This window comes from Ictalurus punctatus, chromosome 28 (assembly GCF_001660625.3).
Source record: "Ictalurus punctatus breed USDA103 chromosome 28, Coco_2.0, whole genome shotgun sequence".
In the NCBI taxonomy this organism is placed as follows: Eukaryota; Metazoa; Chordata; class Actinopteri; order Siluriformes; family Ictaluridae; genus Ictalurus; species Ictalurus punctatus.
In genome coordinates this window covers 15,734,789-15,755,957 of record NC_030443.2, presented here as the reverse complement: position 1 = coordinate 15,755,957, position 21,169 = coordinate 15,734,789, and the positions used below count along the sequence as shown (strand labels likewise).

General features: G+C 42.4%; 1 protein-coding gene across 9 annotated transcripts in view; it reads right to left on the bottom strand.

Annotated features, from left to right (window-relative positions):
• The window catches only part of mast4 (microtubule associated serine/threonine kinase family member 4), a 97,887-nt gene that overhangs the window by 60,162 nt on the left and 16,556 nt on the right, over positions 1-21,169 (bottom strand). For 6 of the 9 annotated variants that reach the window (XM_053676808.1, XM_053676809.1, XM_053676810.1 and 3 more), the window contains exons 2-3: positions 18,711-18,864; positions 15,471-15,598 (exon numbers count right to left, since the gene is read on the bottom strand). In XM_053676808.1, coding sequence (XP_053532783.1) covers positions 15,471-15,598; positions 18,711-18,864 — 282 coding nt within the window. Of the gene's footprint in view, positions 1-1,612; positions 2,034-15,470; positions 15,599-18,710; positions 18,865-21,169 lie in introns of those variants that run through there. The other 3 variants (XM_053676811.1, XM_047152020.2, XM_017460104.3) reach the window with 1 other exon arrangement.

The window sequence follows — 21,169 nt, the reverse complement described above, 5'->3', positions numbered from 1 at the left end:
AGTATCACTATAGTACCAATATAGTATCAATACAGTACCAATATGGTACCAATACAGTTCCAATATTTTGAGACTACTCTTTTTCTAAGGCATGGGCATTTATGTTTGTTAATAATAAATGAAAACATGTTCACCATATCATTTTATAGCAAACCTAAATATTGTCCATCATGAAAACGTCCTCAAGCCCCCAGGCACGATACGGTATTTTCCCCTAACGTCAATGTCGCGTGGCACAAATAAAGGCAGCAGCCATTTTCCAGTCCGTCCAGGATTCCACGATTTCGCGATCGGGGACATGAACGCAAAATCGAGCGAACTCCGCGATATTCGTTGGAGCTTCGAATTTTTCAAAATTACCTCAGATTTTCTGCAGATTTGTTCCGAGACGCATCGCGTGACGCGTCGTGACGACGCCCGCTCCGCCAAAGCCCTCTTCGATCCGCGTGCGCCGGACACGAGTACAGCAAAAAGATCTCGTTTACCAACAAACATCACCGCGTAAGGGCGTACGAAACTATTCCGTGCCGTCGCGATTTCGCCGATTCAAATTGTTTTCTAAAAAAAAAACAAAAAAAAAACGAATAATCAATTATTCATCGCAAACTTTCTAAAAAGACGAAGCGAAATCGAGCAGTTTTGTTCGCGACAATCCCAATAAAATTCATTTTCAATTTAAAAAAAATAAATAAATAAATCAGCGAAATCCTGTAGGGACTGATTTTGAAATGTGACCATTCTCGTCATCCATCAAGCGAGATCGAGCGGCGATCGTGATATTCATCAGACATGATATCGCTAGTCCGGAGACGACAGCGCTGCCTAATAGGTAAGCGATATTCCTGGGCAGGATCTGCAAATCCTGTGATAAAGTTTGTCCAGTTCACAAGCTGATGCGAGGACAGATGTGCTCTGGTGTTCTTCATATTGAGCAAATTCCAAACAAACGCTTTATGGCCTGTCCCATGAATAGCAAGTACGCTACATGAACGTTGGGTTAAACGTACCGGGATGAGGAGTAAAGCCTCGGTACATGCATGTACTCCTTTCTTGACCTTTTTTACATCATGTTGGGGTTTTTTCCCCCCGAAAAAACCTTTCCCACATTTCCATCTTGTAAATTTGCCCTTAACTGCAATACCTTCCCAGACTTCTACACACTCCTGCAAGAACCCTGTAGTAGAGTTAGACTCAATACAACAGCATGATAGTAGTGCTGTGGGAAAAAATGCTAAACAAATACCGCGATGTAAGAACCGCATACCGTCGTTCATATTAGTCAAGTTGAGAAAGTTTTTTTTTTTCCCTTCTCTTTTTTAAATAATAATAATAATACGTTTTTAAAGGTCTTAGGCTATCCAGAGATGCAGGAACGGAAATCTACAGAGTGCTTTGCATGTTTCTTCTTTTTCCTGTATCTCTTTCTGTTCTGCAACTCCATCAACCCACCAGCTCACGGCACGACGGGATTACTATTCACGCAGCACCTCCAAGTGTTAACGGGAAAGCTGTGAAAACTCCAGGCTGAGGATCACACAGTCCCATGCATATTCACACACACACACACACACACACACACAGAGAGAGAGAGAGAGAGTTTAACATCTCCTACCTGTAGCCCTCGTCTCCTCAGAATACTGGACTCGTCCATGCTGCAGAGAAGAAACTAAGCTCGTCCTCTCTCTCTCTTTCTCCTTCTCACACACACACACACAGAGACAGACCCAGACATTCGCTCGGTCTCTCAGCGAGCCGTCCTGCACTCACTGCCTGCGCTACTGGAACACAAGTCCTCCAGGCACGCCAATCCTATCTTAGCAGCTGCTTAACACTTACATCAGGACTTATCTGATTGGAGGGGGATAGTCAGCTGACCCCGCCCCCTCTCTCTCTTGTGCCAGCCGTCCTTTCCTGGAAGTTCAGAGCGATGTAGAAGAAGCATGTGTGTGAGAACGGGAGGAAGTAAATACGATAAAATGACATGTTAGTAATTCAGAAAAGAAAAAAAGAAAAAAAAAGAAAAAGTGCTTTGGTGATTCATGTCTTCGGCGTGCGTGCGGTCATGGTGCAGAAAGAAGGGAGGGTGGGTTTCGGGCAGACAGAAAAGACAGGAAATCCTGTGCTGCACTGTTCTGCCGCTGCGAGACAATGCAGCTGGCATCCTGTCCACGCAGACACGATTTGTCAATAGAGCTAGCGAGGCGCGCTCGGGGACGTATTGAGCCGGCGGCTGTTTGTCCTCCTGTCCTGCTCTGGGCCTCACAGATAAGTGCGAAGGTCAAGGGAGAGAGAAAGTAGCCATGAACAGGGACGTGTGTACCCCAAGAGCTGGACCTCCAGCACTGAGCCTTAGAAACAACAAGGGATTTCCGTTCTTCTAATAATAACAACAACGTCCACAATTGCAAAGAAATGCAAATTTGATACTATTAACAGACTATTTACTGCACGTGTGTGATTCCCGCAGATTTCGGGAATCTCCATGTGCAGAGAGAAAAAAATATATATATAAATAAAGCTGTTTTTAAAACAAATTTTTCCATAAAGTCTAAGGGGAAAAAAAACAACACTGAAAATATATGACTAGTTAATGACTATTTAATGACTGGTTAGGATTAGCGGTTAGCGCTAATTTTGCCTCGCACAACCAGGGTTGGGGGTTCGAATCCAGCCTCTGCCCCGTGTATGCAGAGTTACATGTTCTCCCCGTGCTTCAGGGTTTCTTCCGGGTACTCTTGTTTCCTCCCCGAGTCCAAAGACATGCTCTGTAATCTGACTGGCATTTCAAAATTGTCCGTAGTGTGTGAATGTGAGTGCGATTGTGCATGCAATGGGTCGGCACCCGGTCCAGTGTGTCCCCCACCTCGTGCCCAGAGTTCCCAGCAACCCTGTGTAGGATAAGCGGTATGGAAAACGGATGGACGGATGGACTAGTTCATGCAAATTCAACTGAGACATCTTCACTCGAACAATAAATGTTTCATCACGGCCGATGTATGAGAGAAAGTCTCAGCAACGCGAAACAACAAAGAAACCTAACTCGGGTTTCACGAGGATCAGACGCACACAACTGTACACGGCGGTAAAACCGCACTGAAACGGTCGTCCCGACTTGAAAACGACGACCTGTAGGTTTCAAGCGTCGTTCACGAACACTTCAGACTGAAGAAAGTGTGCGGCTGCTTGGGAAAACCCTTCACACGCTGAAACTGATACCTCGGGTGGTTGGTTTGAGAATTTCCGAAACCGCTGATCTCCTGGAATCTCCTTTTAACATACAACAGTCTAGGAGTTCACGCAGAATAGCGGGAAAAAACAAAACACATCCAGCGAGCGGCAGTTCTGCGGGAGTTCACGCATTGTTGAGAGGGGTCAGGAAGGATATATTCAGTCCATACAGGATTTCAGAGGTTCTTTGGGGGGGTTTTTTTTTTTAGGTGATTGTTGTGGCCCAAAAAGCTTCATTGTGCCGCGTCTTATTTTCAAAATTTGTGCAGAAAACTACTAGAATTGACGAAATTGTTTTGCGCTGTCTTTCACGGTGAGCTTCGCTGGTAAATGAGACCTTCGATCTGCACTCGTGTTCGACGCACGCGAATCGAAGAAGCGTTTATCGAACGCGCCCGAATCGACGGCCATCTTTAAGACTCGCGAGCTCCTCCGGACAGTGCGGAGCTCGCTCGATTCCGCGTTCATTTCTGCGAAGCACGAAATCCTGGACGGGCCGGATATTAGCTCGAACGATCGCTCAGTACAACCCCGGTGAGCAGAAAACGCACATCTCAGGACGCACAACACGTCAAACCTCGAGGCGGATGTGCTACGGCAGCAGATGATCACGTCGGGTTTCGGCCAAGAACAGGAATCTGAAGCTACAGAGAGCACGGACTCACCCAATGAGCTCACAGCTGAAGACTGGGGGAAAAAAATAAACTAGGCAACATTTCTGCTTGAGCTCCTTTCAGTCACTAGCTGCTGCATCGGCAGCGACTACAAAGAAGGATTTCAAGGTTTCCTTGCTTTCAAAATTCAACGTGTATCGTTTCATTCAGGAAAAATAACTAAGGAATTTCCATCCAGCGATTTCACACACGACTCGAGCATGGCTCCTCTCCTCTTTATTCACTGTCTCTCTCTCTCGAACAGACTATCGCTCACGCTCCCACTTCACCAGCCTGTAAATATTAAGCAGCTCCAACATCCATTCTCTCGGTCTCATCAGCCAGGCTTCAGCGATCCTGTTTATTGAACAGCTATAACGTATTTCAAGGTCAGTCTGTCTCTTTGCTCCTCTTTTTATCCCCATAGATGGATCCAACACACACCGCTGATTTCCATAATCAGGTAAAGTCTTTTTTTTTTTTTTTAATTGATTGATTGCTAATATTCTTGCAAGTACTCGGATATTCTTGCACCTTTTTGTTTTTTTGGAACCTTTTCAAAAAATCTGCGTATATTTGTGCAAATAAGATGTCGTCTTAATTAAATATACGTACATCTGCATACTTAATACCTTGCTTTGGAATTCCACCATAATAATAGTAATAATAATAATAATAATAATACTGCTGGAAAATCATTTCTTTATGCTTTAATCAAGAAAATCCTATGCACGGTTATTAAAAAAAAAAAAAAAAGAAGAAGAAGTTTTTATGCCATTTTCATTAGGAAATATATCGTAACACCGACAATCCTCAACGTTTTAAGAAACTCCCCCGCTACTAAACCACGGAAATGAACTGACGAGTAAAACGGCGTGCATTCAAATCATCTAGAAAGCGAGCTCTTTTTTTTTTGGTTCTGAACAAAGACGAAAATAAATAAATGAATAAAACAGTTTTAAAAATAAATGCGATTTCACACGGCTCGAAACTGGTAAGTGCGGCTTACGAAAGAAACCAACGCAAACGGAATAATGACTCATAACCCGAAAGAAGCTCTTCAGAATTTCACGGCATGAGGTGATGCGACACACACCGAGTGGGCGGAGATTAAAGCCATTTTCGAAAGTTGCTAAGTTTTAGATAATGTGCTGCTTGTGAGGAGGAAAAAAAAAAAAAAAAAAAACCCAGTCCAATAAACATACAACCGCTGAGTTAAACAATTTACCCAAAAATGTGAAAAATGATTGGGTATTTCTAAATGTAGTGTCTTGGCTTAAGAGTGTGAGCTGGAATAGTTGTACAGTAAAACCCCCGAAACCACCCTTTCAGTTACCTCGGTTTCACCTAACCACGGTTCACCTCGGTCTGAAAAAATGAAAGAGAAAATTCCAGAAACACAGCAGACATTCATAATTTAAATCGGTCCTGCCCGAGGTGTTAATCAGCCCTTCGTCCAGCGTACCCACGCTGTATATACGCTAGCAGTCTCAGCTATCAGACCAACTTGTGTTCAAATAACCTTTATTTTGCTTAATAATGGCCTGAAAGCTCAAGCGTAGTGATGCTGGCAATTCGGACGTGCCAAAGAGAAGTCGTAAAGTGCTTCATTTAAGTGAAAAGGAGAAAATTCTCGATTTAATAGGGGAAAGAAAAATAACCGTATGCCGAGGTTGCTGGGATGTACGGTAAGAATGAATCTTTTATCCAAAGCGCTTTACACTGTGTCTCATTCACGCATTCACACACACACACCAATGGTAGCAGAGCTGCCACGCAAGGCGCTAACTTGCCATCAACGAGAGCAACTCAGAGTTCAGAGTCTTGCCCAAGGACACTTCGGCATGTGGAGTCACGTGGGCCGGGAATCGAACCGCCGACCCGACGATTAGTGGACAACCCGCTCGACCACCTGACCCACAGCCTCAGGGTATGTTAGCCTCATAGATATGCACAGTATATACAGGGATTTCAGGCATCCACTGGGGGGCTTGGAACACATCCCCCGTGGATACGGGGGTCCTAATCTATCACTTAAAGATTTACAACCTGATATTTCCTAATTAATTCGAGCACTCGGACTGGTCGAGATCATTTCCAGGGTGCGTTCACGTATGCAGTGCTTACTCCATTTGAATGGAACCCTAGCGCGTTTTCCGCTGAGCTCCAAGTCGAGTGGGGTTGGACTGCAGTGAGAAAGCGATCGGACCGCACGAACCCGAGTGCAGGAAGTGAACGTCAGCCACTAAACTGAACCAAAGGACAGAGATTTTAGAGAGTTGTACACGTACTTCGGAAAACATTCGTTTTGCGCTTTATTCAATTCTGTACTTCTGACCAATGAGTGAAAGTCTTTTACGAGCGTGTCTTCAGCCCTATACATTCCTCCTTTTGCTTTTTGATTTGTTTAATTATGTGCAAACCAAGAGGTGTCAGTTTTGCGCTGATTTGCCTCCGCAAACAGATCATTCGTTGTTAAAGCACTCTTATTCATGCCGTTATCCGGCGGTTTTGTTTTGTTTTTTAATTATAATGCTGAAAAAAAATGTTGTTTACTCGAATAATGAAGGATGCTGTTGACTGCTATTGTTGTGTGCTTGAACGGTACATGCTGTTATTCTATTTATATTCCATTGTTGATATTAACTCAAAGTTTTTATTGAGGTGCTCTCGTTTTACTACCAACCATCAAGATTCTGCTATTGTGGCATCGCTAATGGTGTTTGTACACAATCGTCCCACCGAGAATTAAAGCCATCTGGTGATATGTAACTCAGCAGCAGGAACATGCTTTGAAATCGAGAAGAACAAAAGAGTTTATTAATAAAAAAAAAATAAAAAAAATTTAAAAAAAAAAACACACACACACACACACACACACACACACACACACACACACACACACACACACACACACACCGTGATAGAGGTCATTTGTTTCATCTGCCATCGGAAACGCACCCGGAGTTGAGGTATGAATGCAAATCCCAGAAGGGCTCGGGGCTGCCTCGTGAATGAGCGGACAACACATGGATTCTGGAAATGACTTCATTGGTTAAAAAAAAAAAAAAAAGCGATAATTTGCCTTCTTTCCTTGTGTTTTGTGCAGATCTGCAGGAAACACACACTGGGAAACTCATTCGAGGCACGTGTCCGGTCTCTAAAGTGGCTAAAATAACAAGCAGAGCCAGAAAAACTGGAGGAGGGATAATATGAACTGGCACGAATTGGGCCATGGGCTCACACTACTAATCTAAAAGGGATAGGGGAAAGAAAAAAAAAAAAGAGATGAAAAAGAGAGAGAGAGGTCGAGTGCGAGAAGGGCTTAAAGGAGCAAAGATGCCCTGCGGTGAGGGTTGATTGAGTGTCTTTGGGGTGGAGTGCACACAATCTGACCGCATTACCTTTCTTGTCATATGAAATACAAGCATGAACCTGATGTGCATGTGTGCATCAAAACTGAATCAGAGCAGAAAGGAGGAGAATTTCACCTTCTGAAATGAAACTACGTTATGTCTCAAATGGTGTACTGGTATTGAGTATTCCTCCAATACCGTGGCAACACATGGCAGTAAAACATCACTGCGGCAAATGCTAGCTAGGAGAGGGAGAAAAAAAAAAAAAAAACGCTAGGAGAGTGAAAATAACAGCTCTTACCTAGTATGTTGTTCTTAATGAACAAGGGATTCTGGCGCAATTCGATTTTATTCGTATAGCGCTTTTAACAACGGACCTTGTCTCAAAGCAGCTTCACAGAAATATATAAACACAGGATAGAGAATTTAAGTGTGTGAATTTATCCCTATTGAGCGAGCCGGGTTGCGACAGTGGTGAGGAAAAACTCCCTGAGATGATATGAGAAAGGAACCTTGAGAGGAACCGGACTCAGACGGGAACCCGTCCTCATCTGGGTGACGACGGACGGTGTGAAAGTAAAAGAAAGTTCATTATGGTTTTAAATGAAGTCTGTTTTGTTCACTAAAGGAGACTTGAGTGCAAAATTGTACATGGTTATTGCAGTCCTAAGGCCATCGCAGCAACCGTAGTACGAAATTTACATACAGCTGTACAGAAGCCCTACATGAAACTAAACTCGCTCTTCCATCCATCTTCTATACCGCTTATCCTTCCTTTAGGGTCACGGGGAAACCTGGAGGCTATCCCAGGGAGCATCGGGCACAAGGCGGGGTACACCCTGGACAGGGCGCCAATCCATCGCAGGGCACAATCACACACACGTTCATACGCTACGGACACTTTGGACACGCCAATCAGCCTACCATGCATGTCTTTGGACTGGGGGAGGAAACCGGAGTACCCGGAGGAAACCCCCACAGCACGGGGAGAACATGCAAACTCCGCACACACAGGGCCACGGCGGGAATCGAACCCCCGACCCTGGAGGTGTGAGGCGAACGTGCTAAGCCACCGTGCGCCAAAACTCGCTCTTCGAAACTGCGATCTAAGCGAACTCCTATAGTTAGCTAATGCTAGCTAATTAATTTAAAAATCAATTCCCGGATGTTATACAGAACGAGCCGAGTAGCCACTTTCATAGCCACTATTTAAATCAAGTCAACAGAAACAGAGCTAAATAGCTAAAGAGCTAAAAAGTTCTTTGACATCCCTAATTGATTAATACTTAGTATGTTACTCATTTCATTTTTGGTATTGGTATCAACGGGTACCAGAAAACATGTAGCCGTCTGAAATTTTTCATATTACTGTGTATCCCTAGTCTTAAACCAAACAGCTAAGTAGCCTGGCTTTTTTTATTTTCATTTTATAAACGTACACTATAGCTCAAGCTGACATTCTCGTGTCTGTTTTCAATTAGGAAAAAAAAAACAGCGTCACGTACGACGTCAACGTTTCCCAACACAGAACGGTTAGACGGGAGTTCAACGTCCCCCGAGTGCTCCCACTTCATCAGACTGACAGGTCCTATTTAACTCCACCTGCGAATGACATGCAGTGCACTTCACCGTATCAACTCCTTCATATGACCCCTTTATGGCAATTTTAAAGGCTGAATTATTATTTTATTTTTTTTTGTGCATCAGCCTTTTAAAAGGAAATATCAAAGGCAATTTTGATTTGATCCTTTTCAACTGGCAGTACTAGGACACTGGAAAAAAAGGTCACAGACACGGATGTAATTTATGATGGCAAACCTTTGCTTTTTGTCCGATTCTGTCCCCACCACTTTTCGAAGGAGTAGGTACAAACTTTTATGTAACAGCTTCTAACAGCAGACTGTGATTGATGTCACAGGATCGAAGGGTACTGCAAGACTATCTGACAAAGGACATGCTTTTGGAGATAGAACAAAGAATGGAGAAATTCATCAGCATTGTGGGAAAGATGAGCCTCTTCAGCCAAACTCTAGCTACATTCGTGGTGGAAGAGTATAAAACAGAAGAACAACAACAACAAGAAGAAAAACATGAAGAGGAACATGAAGAACATGGTGAAGAACATGAAGAAGAACATGGTGAAGAACATGATGAAGAACATGATGAAGAACATGATGAACATGAAGAAGAACATGAAGTAGAACAAGCTGCAACCTATATGTGTCACATATACATTACAGTACATTGATTCCTTTTTCACATATCCCAGGTTGTTAGGAAGCTGGGGTCAGAGAGCAGGGTCAGCCATGATACAACACCCCTGGAGCAGAGAAGTTTAAGAACCTTGCTCAGGAGCTAAACAATGCAGTTTGATGGTCCTGGGGCACGAACCCCCAACCAACTCATCAGTAACCCAGAGCCTTATCCACCGAGCCTCCCCTAAGATAATGGATTGTGAATGCCCAATGGAAGGATTTGAAGAAGCACCTACTGTCTCTGCAGTAGTGAAACAGTGCCCACCCATGAACGAACCAGTCAAAGGAAAGACAAGTTGGACGACTACCCGCAGCTCTTTGAAAGTTTTGCTGTAGTTGCAGGCTGGACTAGAACTGGACGCGTAACTAAGCTCTGTTGACAGAAAAAGCTCTCAAAGTTTCTTCAAGCCTCTCTGAGAAGCAACGGAAGTTCCAACGAGCAAAAGGATGCCATACCGAAGCTACCACTGATGGCTACACAAATGAGTTTATTGGAGAACATCCGAAAGACGAGAGGTACTGGGCAGTACCCTGGGAGGAATGCTTGATGGCCGTGTGGATGTTCCTGTGAAGGAACAGTTCATGATGTCTGTTCTAAGAGATCTGGCACCTGGGCCGATTTTAAAGCGCTTGAAAAGTGTGTATCTGACCATGTTCACGTTGAGTAATGAAAGGATTGTCATTGGTACCGAGATGCAAGTCTGAAATACATATGTATAGGTCAAATCCTGTATTGTTGGCATTTACCATGTTGGCCATGTACTCAGAAACAGAAATAAACCCAGGTCAGTCATGGTGGTCATGCTGAAGAATCCACTTTAAAGTGAAGAGTGCACACACTTATCAAGGAAGGACAACTCTGACCATGGTAATAAAGGGGGGCTCTCAGGATTATGACTTTATCTCCATATCAGCCCAGGGGAGACTGTATTGATTTTCTACCAAAGCTAATCATTCTCATGAAGGACGAGGCAGCTACAGAAGCCACTTTCTTTTCTTTTTTTTTTACTCCATGCTGATCTGAGATCAGGTTTATGGTTCCTCGTAGAATACTTGGGATTTGTATGTGTGAGGGTAGAACTGATTGTGTGCGAGGATAAAACGTCACAAGAATGGTCTCCTTGCAGTTCATCATGATCACTCGGGGGGTATGAGATCATGGTCAGGGGACGGGGAGAGGACAAAGGGGCTTTGAGAAGAGGATTGAGAGGGTGGCTGTGAGGAGACAGAAGATGTGTGTGTATGAAATATTTAGAGCATTTGCCCCATGGCTCAGTGTGTGGTGCAAAAGAAATGAAGAGACTCGAGTCGAGGAAAGAAAAAAAATCTGTAAAAACCGTAAGAAAAGACAGAGCTGAGCAGATCAGCATGTTGTTTCAGGATGAGGAACAAAGTCATTTAATTGTTTTCATTCATTTTCTTTCCACTTTTCATGGTGGGTTGTAGGGGCAACAGGCTGAGAAGGTCCAGTCCAGAATTCTATCCCCAGCCACAGATTGGTACATCTACAGACGTTTCCAAGCCAAATATGAGATATTATCTCTCTGTGTCTGCCGCAGGGTTTCCGTCTAGTGGGATGTGCCTGATAAAGCTGTTCCGGGAGCTAACCAGGGGGGTAAACCACTTTAAACCACTTTAACCGCCTTGTTTCGATTCAAAGGAGAAGCGAATTTACTCCAAGATTCTCATGGATCGTCAAGCTCCTCGTGCTATCGCCAAGAGTAAGCCCAGTAACCCTGCAGAGGAACGTCATTTCCACCACCTGTACTTACGACCTTATTCTCTTGGTCACTACCCACAACATAATTCAGCACAGGGATGTAGAAAACCAGCAAACAGAGAGCTTCAACTACAAGCCAAGTTCCCGCTTCGCCACCACAGACCGGTCCAACACCTGTAACACCGCTCCCAAACTGTTCACTCCTGAATAAGATCCCAAGATACTTAAAGGCTTCTGAAATTATTACCAAAACGTGAGAGCACTATTTATGTAATAAACAATTGGCTTACTGTGTGTCCTGGAAAAAATTCCACTTTCCATTTCCATTTGCAGTCAGTACTCGGGCCAGAAAACGAGTTTTGTATGCAAATTCGGGTTATTAGATGTGAATTTCATCAAACTCTTGATCGGATTGGACACTCTAATGTTTCTGGCCCAGGGAAAGCAAGCGAAGGCTACAAAAACAAATCTACACAAGAGACCTGTCCCAAGACAGCTTCACTTCACTTCAACTTCACAGCTAGCCAGTGTTAGCTAAAACATCACTGCATATATAATTATTATTATTATTTTTTTTTAAATATATAGAATATAAACATTCATTAATTCCTCTTCCATAAGTGCGGTATCCTGCTCAGGGTCGTGGTGGAAGAAAGCCTGTGCTTTTGGAGACAGAAAAACAAAGAATGGAGAAGATCATCAGCATCGGGGGAAAGATAAGTCTCGGTAACCAAACTCTAGCTACGTTCATGGCTAAAGAATGTCAAAAAGAAAAAGAAAAGAAGAAAAAGAAAAAAGAAGAAGAAGAACAACAACAAAAATATAACTGCATATCTTTTTTATAAAATGTATAAAATACAATCATTCGTTCATTCTTCTTCAGTAAGTGCTGTATCTCGGTCAGGGTCGTGGTGGAAGAAAGCCTACGCCAGGAGCACTAGGCACAAAGCCAATTCTTCTTCTACCATGTTTTTGGGAGGAGGGAGGAAACCGAAGAACCCAGTGGAAACCCACATGAACATATGGAAAGCCACAAAGTCCACACAGACAGTAACCTGAGCTCAGGATAAAACCAGAAGCTTTTAATATGATTAAAAGTGTCCTCATGGAAGAAAAGAAAGACAGACAGATAGACAGAAAGACAACCACACAGACAGGCAAACAGAGATACACGGACATATAGAGTCAGCTTGAAGGGAACACAGACAGCGGGTAGACATACAGACAAACAACACAAACAAGTCTTTATATTGATTCTTGAAAGAAAATATGGTAGGACAGAATGTTTTGAATGTTTGGAATCCAGCAGGTATTTTAAATGATCCGAGACTGTCTGGGATTGAGCGAGACCCCTGCAGTGGGTTTTCTTCTAGATGTCATGGAGTTTCAAAAGTCCAGCCTGACATTCAGAACATATTCAGAGATAACAATAAGCTTCCTATGGGTACACATGTGGAATATCATTCCAAGGTCACACACAGGATTCGTTGCTTTTAGCTGAGGTTTCTTTTCTGAAAATCACTAACATTCCCAGCACATCTTCTGCTCTTTGTGTTCCACAGAAACCACAGGAAACCAGGTTGTGGGGACGCATTAGTGATTCGGGGGCAGGCCATATAAAGCTGCATGGCCTAGTGAGACTGCACTGACTTTCACTGAGCCTGGTTTAGATGCAGGGACATGCAACGGACAGATAAAGCCAAACACACTCACACACACCCCTCACACACACACACACACACACACACACACACACACACACACACACACACACACACACACACACACACACACACACACACACACACACACACACACACACACACACACACACACACACACACACACACACCAAGACAAGAGAGAAAGATGAAATGGCAAAATGACCGAACAAACAACAACGAAAGGAGAGACAGAAAGAACACATAGACTAATAGACAGTAAGAAAGAAAGAAAGAAAGAAAGAAAGAAATCAAAGACTGTTAGAAAGAAAGAAAGAAAGAAAGAAAACAGACTATTAGGAAGAAAGAAAGAAAAAAGAAAGAAATGTTTAATAGAGAGAGAGAGAGAAGCAGACCAGTGCACACAAGACATTTCTAAAAGCTCTTAACATTAAGCTTATATATAAACGCTTCGGCAATGTAATAACTAATCCTATTTAAAATCTTTAAACCATATTAAAGTTATTCAGTCGACTGACAGCCAGACAGATAGAGATGGTCAGACAAACAGAAAGGCAAGCAGGCAGAAAGGCAGACAGACTGAGAGACAGACAGATGGACAGACAGACAGAGATGGTCAGATAAACAGAAAGGCAAGCAGGCAGAAAGACAGACATAAGATAAGATGAAAAAGGCAAGAGGCCAGGTAAACAGTCAGACAGGTGATCAGACAGTTAACTAGACAGAGAGACAGACAGGCATCTAAATAGACGCTTAAAAGAAACTACCAGAGAGAAGAGGAGAGCAGTTGAAAGTGAGACATGTGAAGTAAAAAAACAGAGAAACAGGCATTAAATAAAATCACTTCTCTCTGCATACTGAGGTCAAGATTGGCGTCCCACAAGGTTCTGTTTTAGGCCCACTGCTTTTTTTAGTTTATATACACTACCTCTGGGTCAAATTATTCATAAACATGGAATTAGCTTCCACTGTGATTCTGATGATACATGAGGACAGACAGCAGCGTAAGAAAGTTGAGAAATGTGTAAAAGACGTTAAACACTGGATGCTTTTTAACTTCTTTTTAATGAATTCTGACAAGACAGAAGTACGTCTGCTTGGGCGACATGTAGCTAGAAGTAAGCTTTCTGATCACACGGTAATGCTGGACGTCCTTTCTGTTTCATCGTGTACAGCAGTACAAGACCTTGGAGTAATGATTGACTCCAGTCCATCATTTGACGCTCATGTAAATAATATTACCAGGATAGCCTTCTTTCATCTCAGAAATATTGCTACGATAAGAAATATAATGTCACTACACGATGCAGAAAAATAGTCCAGTTAGTCCAGAATGCAGCTGCACGAGTCCTTAGAAGATCCAGAAGAAACGACCACATCACCCCGATCTTATCCACACTGCACCGGCTCCCGGAAAAATTTCACACCGATTACTCACGCAAAATACATTGTCCTTAAGCATTACGGGACAAGAAGCATACCTAATCATCTCTCCCTCTCTTTCCCTAATTCTCTCTCTTCCTGTCGAGGTACACATGATAATCCTGAGATACCAGCGATCCTGACCCCCTGTGCTCTCCGGACCTGCCTGATCCATCCCGATGCCCTACTTCTGGTTGTGGTTCTCATCAATTGAGGATGACCCCACACGGTGCAGCCTAAAGATCGGTGAGATTACTGAGGATGGTACCGCTTAAAAACCATAAAGATGGCTTTGGACCTCAATTTATATGAACACTTATGCTATAATGGCTAGGACTACAGTAGCCGCAAACAGTTTTGCACTCGAGTCTCCATCGGTGGAGAAGTTCAACAAAACAGACATCATGTAAAAACTGTAATGAAGGTTTCCTGCTTACACAAACTGCACTATTTGAGCATGTAGTATTAGCACATTTATAGAAAGGGTTTATTTATTTATTTATTTATTTATTTATAATCGCACTCTCTGGTGTTCCCTTTAGAGTCTGGTTCCTCTGGAGGTTTCTTCCTCATAGCGTCTCGGAGTTTTTCCTCACCACCGTCGTCTCTGGATTGAGCATTAGGGATAAATTCATACGTGTAAAATCTATATCCTGAATGGATATATTTCTGAAAAGCTGCTCTGGGGCAATGCCCGCTGTTAAAAGTGCCTATATAGATAAAACCGAATTGAATTGAGTTGATGGTAATGGAAATGACTAGACCACCTCTTAAGATCAGTCTGCGTTATTCAGATATTTCTGTTTTCTTTCTCTGCCTCGTTTGCGACATGGTTCTCGATTTAGAGACGGGCCGAAATGTCCGCGTTATCGACAGATGAATACGGTTTCAGCAGCATCCCATGTGTTCATTGTATCGTAGTGAAAGAACACCTTGTTTTCCATCACAGCAGCGAGTCCATCCATCCCAAAAAAAAAAAAAAAAAAAAAAAAAAAAAAAAAAAAAAAAAAAAAGAAGTGACAAAGTGGAGCACACAATGCTGCATTGTTCAGAGTTTAGACAACAGCACCTCCTTGTGACTAACCATACAATCTACTGGGTAGAAAAAGAGTTTTCTGAAGAAAAATCAAAAGCTAAAGTGTTTTGAAACATACCAGACTGGCGGTGAGGGACGGAGCTGACTTGCCGAAGCTTTGGGAGCGCATGCGCACCAGGTTGGAGCTCTCCGTCCCCGAGGTGGGCCACGCCTGCTGAGCCGACATGTACGGCAACAGGTACTTCCCTAAAAAAAAAAAAAAAAACAATATCAACACTAGCATTACACAGCGAGTCATGGAGGACGTTTGAGGCTAGTGGCCCTTCAACAGAAGTCATAAACATGAGCTAAAAAAAGATTTTCATGCTTAATCTTCTGGAGGCTGTTAGTTAACAAGGTTAAAAAGTCAATGTGCCTCAAACTCATGACACAATCCACTTAAAAAGAACAAGACAGGACTTCTACAGAATCCAGACTTTCTGAGGGAGGGTTTTTTTTGTTTTTTTTATAAATAAATAAATAAATAAATAAATAAAATCACTGAGGGCTGCTAGCTAACATTAGGATAGAGATTAAATTAATGTTAACTAATAGAAAGGTTGCTAGCTAGCTAGCCAACATTAGGCAAGAGACTGAATTATGTCTACTTGTAGGTAAGGTTGCTAGGTAACTAATATTAGGCTGGAGATTAAATTGTGTCAACCGTTACACAAGGTTGCTAGTTAGCTAGCTAACATTAGGCAAGAGACTGAATTATATCTACTACTAGGAAAGTTTGCTTGCTAGATAACATTACGCTAGAGCTTAAATTGTGTCAACTATTAAGCAGATTTGCTAGCAAGCTAGCTAAGATTCAGCTAGAAATTAAATTGTCAACCAGTAGACAAGTTTGCTAGCAAGCTACCAAACATTAGCCTAACTATCATATTGCTGCAAACCGGTAGCCATTAGCTTTAATGCTAACTGCAATGACACTTTTCCACACTCATTTATTCAGACTAGGGTTGAATTTACATCTGAATCTTAATATTATTCAAATTAACTGAATTTATGTCCCTCCATAACAAACATTCACCATACAAAACATGCTTTAAATGATGATGTTTTCCCCTTTATACGCGATTTATTCAATCCCCTCCACAAGTGCATCTTAAACGAGTGTCGTCCTGCCGTTTGACCGTTTTTACATATCAATCAGCACCTGTTTGGCCTCTCAACCTGAGTAAAGCACCATTTTCTTCCTAGCAACTAGCACACTTCTACGGAGCCCCCCTAGTGTCAGGTAAGAAAAAAAATAAAAAATACAGCCATGTGTAAACCGTGCCCTCAGATTTGTAATCCGTGCCCTCAATTTTGTAAACCATACCATCAGATTTGTAATCCGTACCCTCAGATTTGTAATCTGTACACAGTTGGCCAGGTCATGCACTTTTTAGACGGTCCCTTACAGACTCCATTACTACAAAGCGCTAATGACCTACGTTTCCCAAAGATTGGCTTCCATAGGCTTTAACGGGAGAAAATTTAAAAATATATTCAGTTGTATTGGTTCTATGTCCACTCAATACACATTATTAAGACAATACACATTATGTCCTTTTTGTGTGTTTATTTGTCGAGAAACAGAAAAGAGAAGGTCAAATGTACAGCGAATGTCCAATATAAACCCAATTTTAACGCGGTGCACACGGATTACAAATGTGAGGGCACGGATTACAAATCTGAGGGCACGGATTACAAATGTGAGGGCACGGATTACACATGGCTGTATTTTTTTTTCTTACCCGACACTAGGGGGGCTCTGTACACTTCAGTGGAGTGCTATTAATAAAACGCAGCTCATGTTTGTGTGTTGATACACTGATTAATACGGATCATGGCTACACCTTCCTGAAATGTGTTTAACACATTGTATCTCTTGTACTACAGCCAAAGAGAAACTGGCACAGATGCAACATTTACAGCTAAAAAAAAACAGCAACAACAACAAGAACAATAAAAGTCATGCTGACATTATGAACACGGCGCTCATTGATATACTGTTTTTCACAAAAGGGAAATTACAGATAATTAAAGAAAACTCTGAAACAGCTTTGGGGCACAGTATCTTACAGTATGTGTTGGGTGTGTGTGTGTGTGTGTGTGTGTGTGTGTGTGTGTGTGTGGCTACCCATATAGGTAATAGGGTGAAAACAGGATATAAGGAAGGAAAGCTGTGTGTGAAGGGGTTTCCTCACAGACATTTGTCAAAGTAGTGTGAAATATCTATTAATCATCTCTCTCTCTCTCTCTCGCTCTGTCTCTGTGTGTGTCTCTCTCTCTCTTTCTGTGTGTGTGTCTCTCTCTTTCTGTGTGTGTCTCTCTCTTTCTGTGTGTGTGTCTCTCTCTCTTTCTGTGTGTGTCTCTCTCTTTCTGTGTGTGTCTCTCTTTCTGTGTGCATGTCTCTCTCTCTCTCTTTCTGTGTGCGTGTCTCTCTCTCCCTTTCTGTGTGTCTCTCTCTCTCTTTCTGTGCGTGTGTGTCTTCCTCTCTGTGTGTGCCTGTGTGTCTTCCTCTCTGTGTGTGTGTGTCTCTGTGTGTATCTCTCTCTCTCTTTCTGTGTGTGTGTCTCTCTCTCTCTTTCTGTGCGTGTGTGTCTGTGTGTCTTCCTCTGTGTGTGTGTCTGTGTGTCTTCCTCTGTGTGTGTGTGTGTCTCTGTGTGTATCTCTCTCTCTCTTTCTGTGTGTGTGTGTCTGTGTGTCTTCCTCTCTGTGTGTGTGTCTGTGTGTCTTCCTCTGTGTGTGTGTGTGTCTCTGTGTGTATCTCTCTCTCTCTTTCTGTGCGTGTGTGTCTGTGTGTCTTCCTCTCTGTGTGTGTGTCTGTGTGTCTTCCTCTGTGTGTGTGTGTGTCTCTGTGTGTATCTCTCTCTCTCCTTCTGTGTGCGTGTGTGTGTCTCTGTGTGTATCTCCCTCTCTCTTTCTGTGTGTGTGTGTCTCTCTCTCTCTGTGTATCTCTCTCTCATTCTGTGTGTCTCTCTCTCCCTTTCTGTGTGTGTGCGTCTCTCTCTCTCTCTCTCTCACACAGGCAATGTTTCAGCTGAAGGCAATACAGGTTTGAACAGGCTGAGATTTAAAACCAAAATCGATGCCACACAAATAAGACTGTGTGTGTGTGTGTGTGTGTGTGTGTGTGTGTGTGTGTGTGTGTGTGTGTGTGTGTGTATATATATATATATATATATATATATATATATATATATATATATATATATATATATATATATATATAAATATTGTGGTTCATACCATTTACGGATGAAACTGTGAAAATCCTACACTAGTCTGATTTGCGTAACACACTGAGTAACAGTCGTGCATTTACCGGTTAGCGCTCCACCCAGACTCCCTCGACGGAGCTGTCTCCCGTCGTCACTCAGCTGACGGGTGAATTTGAGCGCCAGGCTGGAGCTAGTGCACACCTCGGGGTTACTCGTCTTGCAGAAAGGCAGTGGGGGTGGAGACAGGATGTTATCCAGCTGGAGGATGGAAAAGAGAACATGGAGTGTAAGGTATATAGTGTCAATATCAGTAATAATATGACGGACAACAGTGGTGTTTAAAATGTTGTTGGAGATATTACTTGTAACATAATAGGACTTGAGTGTACATAGGGTGGAGACTTCCTCACATGACACTCATCGCACTGTGTTCTAAAGCTAATACAAAAGGGATTACATGTATTTTTTTTTGTTGATTTTTCTACCCGGATACGCCTTCGTTACATTATTGAATAAATTCCTGGCTCTGATCTCGTTAAAAAGCGCTCCCTAAAAACTTCTTGTTCATAATTTTATTTTTTTTTGCCACACTGAAGTACTGAAGCTGCTACGTGACCTACGAGCAGCAAAGGAGACTTAATGAGAAGTATTATAAAACATAAAACCTTCTGAATCAGACCACCTGATTTTTAGATGAGCAAAAGTATAGGAACAGAAAAGTCTTGAAGTAAATTGAAGTTAATGACAGTTACTATTTGGTCGCATAGCCCTTGCTTGCAATAACTGCATCGAGTCTGCGACTCGATCACATCAACAAATTGTTGGTTTCTTCATACACAACGTGTAGCTTTTCGAGACTTTTACTGCAGCCTCTTTCAGTTGTTTGTTTCCGGGGGTTTCTCCCTACAGTCTCCTCTTCAGGAGGTGAAATGCTGCTCAGTTGGGTTAAGCTCTGGTGATTGACTTGGCCAGTCTCAAACCTTCCACTTTCCCCCCTGATAAACTCCTTTGTTGAGTTGGCAGTGTGTTTTGGAACGATGTCTGGCTGCATGATTAATTTGGATGCAGTTCTCTGTAAATTGGCAGACAATATGTTCCTGTAAACTTCTGAATACATTCAGCTACTAGCGTACAAAACCAAGAGCATGACTGGGAAAGAATTAGAAGATCGCAAGGTGAAGATGAGCAGACAAGCCTCGAAATGTATGATTTCTTTTTTTTTTATGTGACGTGTTTTGGCAGTGTCAACAAAACAGGCTTAAATAAATACGACCTAATTCAAATAAACTCTAGATGGTATTTCACTGGCACAACTGCCAATGATGTGCTGCGTGAATCTACAGTCTGGGTTAGAAAGAAATCAGCCTCACTTCATATAATTTTACTTACAACTTACAACCACAGGTGGTGCTGTTGTTCTCGTGTCAACAAAAGTCAAATATAATCCACTGTAAACCTTTTTTAAACAGCAAATGAGACGATGTTGATGCCAAAAATTGAGCCTTGTTTTATGTTGTTGTTTTTTTTCCTTGAAAGAAAGAAAGGGCAAAACCATGCTAGCCCATTTATCCTAGCCAGCCCTGGTTGTACATGTCTACAAAAAGACATCTTGATTCTAGACACACACACACACAAAAAAAAAAAAAGCAATTCAGGCAAAAAAAAAAAAAAAAAAAAAATCTCCGTCTCATTTATTTTTCTGAGAATACAACTTTCCGAATGTCACATTTCAGCACTCGGTTCGAACATCTACACGCACGCACAACGTCAAGGCGTAAAGCTCCACAATAGAAGGAAAAACCCTTTCAATTTGAAATCAAAGCAAATTTGCCTCCGGGCCAGAACAACTCTCCTATTGTCAACGTCCCCGATGCAGCTCCACATGATGCGACATAACAGCCCATTATTAATCGTATTGTTTGGACAAGTTGAAAGGAGCCCATGTCCTGATGAGAAAAGACTCTCAGTGGGATAACAGTAACGGAAACGCTTCCACCAGACGAGCGTAAACACGACTGGAACAGGGAACACCCAAAAGTCTTTCAGTGCTCTTCTCAACTCGCTGTCATTAACTTGCCCTTGCCGTTTCCCCTTCAGGGGATTCAAATGAAGTTTGTTGAGAATATGATTTTAACCAATTGTATTGGGGGGGGGGGGGGGGGTTTAACTTTTTTTTTAAACTTTTTTTTTCCGCCGAGCGGAAGTTTCCTACATTCAAATGACTCTCTCAAACCAGGGACCGCCAGAGGTCCATGAAGCATAGCCTGGTGGTGTGTGCTTTTGTGATTTGATCAATTTCTAAGTTTGTTAACCATAACCCACCATTATCACCGTTATTACGCCTGTAAATAACGCCAACCGGAATCTAATGTTCAAATGGACAAACAGATAAATGACTAAAATGGGCTTTAAGTTCAGAAATAAATAAATAAATAACTCTTGGGTGCATTTACTTGATTAACGTTTTGTTTGCCAAATAAATCTATGTTGACAGGCAGACAGTGTCTTTTTAATTTTTGGTCTAAGATGCGTCATGTGACATCATCCCAATGCTCCTCCAGCC